The 6,121-nt window shown below is 64.3% G+C and overlaps 1 protein-coding gene across 3 annotated transcripts; it reads left to right on the top strand.

Annotated features, from left to right (window-relative positions):
• Positions 1-1,118: 1,118 nt before the first annotated feature.
• Positions 1,119-3,334, top strand: RPP25L (ribonuclease P/MRP subunit p25 like). 3 transcript variants are annotated; one of them, XM_026039546.1, is made up of 2 exons: positions 1,119-1,175; positions 1,844-2,976. In XM_026039546.1, the coding sequence occupies exon 2, from the start codon at positions 1,845-1,847 to the stop codon at positions 2,400-2,402; it is 558 nt and encodes a 185-aa protein (XP_025895331.1). In that variant the 5' UTR covers positions 1,119-1,175; position 1,844; the 3' UTR covers positions 2,403-2,976. The 3 variants fall into 3 exon arrangements, with proteins under 3 accessions (XP_025895331.1, XP_025895339.1, XP_025895346.1); XM_026039554.1 differs by lacking the exon at positions 1,119-1,175 and adding an exon at positions 1,487-1,531; XM_026039561.1 differs by lacking the exon at positions 1,119-1,175 and adding an exon at positions 3,264-3,334 and having other exon boundaries at positions 1,560-2,306.
• Positions 3,335-6,121: the final 2,787 nt, after the last annotated feature.

Genomic DNA, 6,121 nt, shown 5'->3' with positions numbered 1-6,121 from the left:
GGGATGCGGGGGCAGCAGGACATAGAGGCCGCGGGATGGGGTTCAGTGGGACGGGGGGCAGTGGGACAGGAGTAGCGGGATGGGGGCAGCGGGACGGGGGACAGCAGGACAGGGATCAATGGGATGCAGGGTCACCAGTGGGATGGGGCTCAGTGGGATGGGGAGCAGCAGGACGGGGCTCAATGGGATGCAGGGTCACCGGGACACAGGGTCAGTGGGACACAGGGTCAGCGGGACGAGGGTCAGTGAGATGGGAGTCAGTGGTGGCAGCGTTAGCGGGATGCAGGGTCAGCGGGATGCAGGGTCGGCAGGACAGGGGGTCAGGAGGATGAGGGGATCAATGGGTTGCAGGGTCAGCAGGACAACGGTCAGTGACATGGGAGTCAGTGTTGGCATTAGCAGGATGCAGGGTCAGTGGGATGCAGGGTCAGTGGGATGCAGGGTCGGCAGGACAGGGGGTCAGTGGGACATGGGGTTGCTGGGATGCGGGGTCACCGGGACACGGGTTCCACATGCGGCTCCGCCCACACACACGGACACCCCCTGGATCCCCACATCCCCCTACCTGTGTGCGGGGCCATCGCCCACCACAGGTGCCACCAGGTGCCACCCTGCGGGCACAGAGCTCCATGACTGGATGGGATGGGTGGGACACGAAGGCACCTCCCGGTCATGCCCCATGTGTCCAGTGCCCCCCAGTGGCCCCGTGCCCTCATGTGCCCCGTACCTGCCGGCGCCGGGCAGCGAGCAGGGTGGCCGCGGCGGCCGCCAGCAGCAGCACGAGGCCGGCGCCGAGGAGGCCGCGGTCGCTGAGCGGCGCCAGCCCCCGGGCGCCCAGCATGGCCCCGGGCGGCCGCGCCGCGGGGGCGGGGGATGGTGCCCTCGGCTCACGGAACCGCTGCCGTGACATCACAGAGCAGCCCCTGTGACGTCACACAGGCGACCCTGTGACATCACAGACTGCAGTTCGTGGCGGCAGCGCGGGAAGAGACGCCCGCCCCGAGGCGCCATCGCCCCGCCCCCGAAGCATAACCCCGCCCCCTGCGTCATCGCCCCGCCCCACGACCGCACAGCCCCGCCCCTCACGTCGCGGCGGCCTCGCCCCGCCCACCCGGCGCCGTCTCCCCGCGCGCGCTCCTCCGGCGGCGCCATCTTGTGCGGAGCGGCGGCCGCAGGTGAGAGGCGGCGCCCCGGCGGCCCCGCTCGTCCCGCCGCCGCGGCCTGCCTTCCCGCCGCCAGCGAGGCCTGCGCGGGCAGCTGCTCCCGCAGCGGCGGGGACGGCACGGGCGGGGGGCGGCTCTGGCCGCGGCGGCGCCGTGACCGGCGGGCGGGCGGGCGCTGCTTTAAGTCTGCGCAGGAGGGCCGGGATCCCAGTGGCTCCACAGCAGATTCCGTGGGACCTTCCTGGGCTTTTGGGAGCTCTGATCCCGATAGCCCCTAAAGTGCCCTCCTGGGGAAAGCTGCGCTTAACTTATATGAGAAGCGAGGACGGGAGTTGTTTGGCAGGGGCGGCTGTTTGTGGAGATCTGCTGTGAGTTTCTTGCCGTGGCTGGAAATAACCAGGATCTCTAGGCTGGAAAATAAGTGATCCTTAAACTAAGCTGCAGAAGTCGCTTGCAGATAGGCGCTGCCTTTCCTTACAGCAGGGCTGGGTGCAGCTTGAGATGCTCCCGAGGTTTTACCACCTTGGGATGGGTAATGAAGCAGCTCCTTCAGTTTCAGGAGCTGGCATGGCTTGAAAAGCCCTGGATGCCACTGTACAGGATGGGTGAACTTACAGAGCCTGTTTTCTGAGCCATAGATGCAAATGTTAATGAGTCTATTTCCCTTTCCACCACTGCAGAATGGAGAACTACAAGAAGACCAAGATCGTGGAGAAGCCGTGTCCTCTTCCTTTCACCGACCTGCCCCCCGATATTATTGAAATGAAGGTGAAAGACGGGAGCAAAATCAGAAACCTGATGGGCTACGCCATCAGCAAGATGGAGCTGGACTCGGTCAGGCAGATCCTCTTCACGGGCTCGGGCAAGGCTGTCAGCAAGACCATCACCTGCGTGGAGATCATGAAGCGAAAGCTCAGGGAGCTACACCAGATCACCAAAGTGCTCTTCAAACAGATCGAGGAGATCTGGGAGCCCATCGTGCCCGAGGCCGGCCTCGACACCTTGACGGTGAAGAGGAACATTCCGGCCATATGCATCTTGCTCAGCAAGGATGCCCTCGATCCGCAGGAGCCGGGATATCAGGCCCCGGGCTCCTTCGAAGCCTTCTGGATTGAGACGCTCAAAGAGGAGGCCCAGGGCCAGGTGAAGAGGAAGCAGGGGGGAGCAAGGGCGGCTGGCAACCCAGGAAAGCACCCGCGGTCTGCAGGAGGGCAGGAGGAGCCCTGCGAAACGTCCTGAGACACAGACACGTTTGGGTGTCGCTTGGGGGATTTAAGGGAAAGAAAAGCCCAGCGGCTGTAGCTGGGCAGCCGCTGAACACGGGGGCTGCAGAGCTGTTGGGCAGGGAGGAGAAGTCGCCGTTTCCAAACAGACCTGACTGTAGCTGCCGGAAATTTGACAATTTCCGTGTGAAAAGCAGCCAGGCCCTGCTGCGGAGCGCAGGGATGAGGGGGAAAGCGGGAACCGAGTGTGGACGGAAGGTGCCTTATGAGGAGCCCCGGGGCCTGGGAGACTCTCGCTGAGGTGCACATGGCCACTGTGACCCAGCGGGGATTCCTGGCCACTTCCTGCATCGCCGGAGCTCCCGCGGTGCTGGGCCGGGCCCGCTCCTTATCCGTGCCTGAAAGTCGGTCTGCTGCGGCCGTTGCACCTCTGTGTCCTCCTTCCACCTCCCCTGGAGGTGGCAGATCAGGCCCTCCCTGCCAAGGTGTCGCGCAGTGCCCAGTGCAGTAACGAGCCTGAAATCCCAAAGCCAAAATCCCAAATCCCCAGTGGTGGTGGTGTCGGGCTCCAGAGCACACTGTCCCCCATCTGCTCCTTCGTGATGCACAGAAATGGACTTAAAATAAAGTTTCCTCTATATTTAATGCGACGTTTGTCATGTCTGCCTCCTGGTGCCGGAGCTGCAGCTGAGCCCGGTGCATGACCTGCTCCCGAGGAGGAGGAGGGGAACCCACACGTGGGGTCTCATCGGGGGACCGAAATGGGCCCTGGTGACAGCAGGAGGGGCAGGGGGTGGTCCTTTCCTTCCTTTGCCATCTACCTTTCTTATTGAAGGAAAGTCAACAATGGTGTGTGTTTTTCTGGGAAACTTTGCAGGTTTTCTTTTTGAAGTGCCTGGAATCGCAGCCTTGAGGACATCCTCCAGACTCCGCTAAATGGAGCGGAGGACGGAGCACGTCCTGCTGTGGCTTTGCTCCTGGAGCAGCTGAGGTGGCTGAACAGAGGCCAGGAGGACCGTGCTGTCACTCGGAAAGCCCCAGCACCTGCAGATGCCGCCTGCTACAACCTCGATTCAGACCTCGCTGCCGTTCACTCCTCACCAGGATTCAAACCGGGGCTGCTCCTCCTCGCTCTTCTTGCTCTGGGTGTCTGTCCGCACGTGCAGGACTGTCCCAGCCGCCCTGCTTGGGGCGAAGCAGCAGCTTTGGTGCCTGAGGGCCACGCAGCACAACGGGCATCTTTGGAACCCAAACTTAGTCACATCTAAAACCCAGAAGCAATGCGAAGGGAAATCATTTGTGGTTGACATAACAACAATCTGAGGTGTTTTCACGGGTAGTGAACAGCATTTGTTTTTCCTTTGGCTGCAGGTAATCCAGGTTTAGAGCTCACTGAGTTCAGACCTGCTTAAGTGCCAGATGGGGCAGCGTTAGCACCTCGTAAAGAGGTGAGGGGCGCCCTGGCCACATCCTAACGCTGTTTCATAACACTAGGTGCACGTGTCCATGTGGAGCTCCTGCTCCTCTGGAATTAAACACGCGCTGCTCCGTATCTGTCATATCTGTCGTCTCGCTTCGTTCTCCCAGTGCCAGTTCCAGAGGGGTGATCCCGTCGCGTGATGCGGTGCTGGCAGCAGCAGCGCCAGGGCCCGTGTGTTGAGGTGCGGCCTTGCGGTCTGCTGAAGGCTTCCCGGCGCTCCCCAATCCTGGAAAAGGAGCAATTTTGGGGACTCAGGTGAAAACGTCCAGGAGCGACTGCTGAGGACGGAAGGGCCATGGCTGCGTCCCGGGCCGCAGGCGCCCGGCCCCTTCCCGCCCGGCCGCGCATTGGTATCCGCGAGTGCAGGTGAGGCTGTTCCCGGGATGCCCAAGGCGGATGGAAGCAGGGCACGGAGCGGGGCTGAGGCTGCTCCTCTGTGCCAGGGCCTGCTGCTCCCAGCTGTGCTTCCCTTGTGCCTAAGGAGGAGGCTGCTTTATTAAATAATCAGCCGCTCAGTGGAAAATACCCAGAAGCGACGCTCCAGTTGCTGGAGTGACTCTTCCCGCTGCTTCCATCGTGATGAGCTCAAAACCATTTATTTACTGTTAAAAACACCCTTTTGAAGGAATCTCAGCTCCTAAAATAGCCTGGGTAAATCCTCCCCGATGGCAGCCGCGCTTTGAACGTCTTCTAATCAAAGCTGCAAAACGATTTGCCTTTTTCACATGGTTTTGTTTACAGCGTGGCAATCGCCGCGGCTTCCCGCCGTGGTTCCGCCGTGGGGCGTTTCGGATGGTGCTTGCCAAGCTCTCCTTCCTGGACGCCGGTGGGAAGCTGGGCTGGAGACGGAGCCGTCCTCCCGTGGGGCGGCGCGCGCCTGCCCTCCGGGCGCTCCGGGAGCTGCCCGTGCACGGATGAAACCCAAGGAGCGCCGCGGAGCCGGGCGCGTGGCCCCCACGCAGCCTCTGGGCTTGCGGCCGGCAGCCAGGAGAGGTCCCCAGCTCACTTCCCGACGCGGAGCGCGGCCAGCTCCGGCCTTTCCCGCTGCGGCGGGTCCGTGGGAGCTGCCAGGAGCCAGGCGGGCGCCCTGCGCATTCCATGTCGGCGGGCAGGGAGCCTTGGGGCGCCTCCTCGCCCCGCATCGCGCTGTGACACCCGGACATGAAGCAACCTGTGGCACCTGCTGCTGTCCTCCCCTTGGCCGGGTGACCAGTGGCTCCTGCGGGGATGATGCTCCCTGCAGCTCGGCCTGCGCTCACGGAGCAGCCGGGCGCTTGGCTGTGCGGGGTCCCTCGGTGCTGCGCTGCGGCTCACGTCCCGGAGCACCCCTGGGTCCCACGTGAAGAGGAGGAGGAGGGGTGAAAGCTGGGCTGGCACAGGGTGCCGCTGAAGGCCAAGGGGGTGAGGACCCAAGCAGTGTCCCCATCCCAGCAAGGGGCATCCGGCCGGGAGCAGAGGGCTCCGCGCGGCTCCCCCGCCCTGCGGCCTCTCCCTTCCCACTCCCGGCAGCCGCAGGGCGCCGGCTCCGCGGCCTGACCTAGTTCTCCAGCGGGATTTGGCTCCCGGGGAGCCGTGGCTGCCGCGCGCGGCTGGCGGGGGCTGCACGGGCAGGGGCACGTGCACGAGCGCGTGCAGGGCTGGCTGCAGCCGCGTGCGGGTGTGCGTGAACATGCGGGTGTGCGTGTGGACCCGTGAAGATGTGCGTGGGCAGGTGTGTGTGCACGGGTAGGTGTGCATGGGTAGGTGCGTGTGCACATGTACCCATGTGTGCACGGGTAGGTGCGTGTGCACATGTAGATGTGTGTGCACGGGCAGGTGTGTGTGCACATGTAGATGTGTGTGCACGGGCAGGTGTGCGTGTGTGCGCACGCTGGAGCCGGGGAGGCAGGGTGGCAGCAGGGTCACAGCAAGCAGGACAGACGGCAGTGGCGGGACTGGGAGCCAGGGTTGGGCAGGACAGACGGCCTGGGCAGGATGGCATGGGCCGAGGCAGGGCACTGCGGGCCGGGCAGGACGGTTCGGGCCGGGCAGACGCTGCGGGCCGGGCAGGATGGTTCGGGCCGGGCAGGACGGTTCGGGCAGGACAGTTTGGGCCGGGCAGAAGCTGCGGGCCGGGCAGGACGGTTCGGGCCGGGCAGACGCTGCGGGCCGGGCAGGACGGCGCGGCCCGGTTCGGTTCGGTTCGGTTCGGTTCGGGCCGGGCAGACGCTGCGGCCGCCCCGAGGGCAGCGCTCGCGCTCCAGTCCCGCCCGCCG

This window comes from Nothoprocta perdicaria, unplaced genomic scaffold (assembly GCF_003342845.1).
Source record: "Nothoprocta perdicaria isolate Ctin4 unplaced genomic scaffold, notPer1 scaffold_10, whole genome shotgun sequence".
NCBI classification, from domain to species: domain Eukaryota; kingdom Metazoa; phylum Chordata; class Aves; order Tinamiformes; family Tinamidae; genus Nothoprocta; species Nothoprocta perdicaria.
This window is presented reverse-complemented; position numbering and strand designations above follow the sequence as displayed.

Bases quoted from the DNA above. Each gene is read 5' to 3' on its own strand.
- RPP25L (XM_026039546.1), top strand. From the start codon at position 1,845: ATGGAGAACTACAAGAAGACCAAGATCGTGGAGAAGCCGTGTCCTCTT.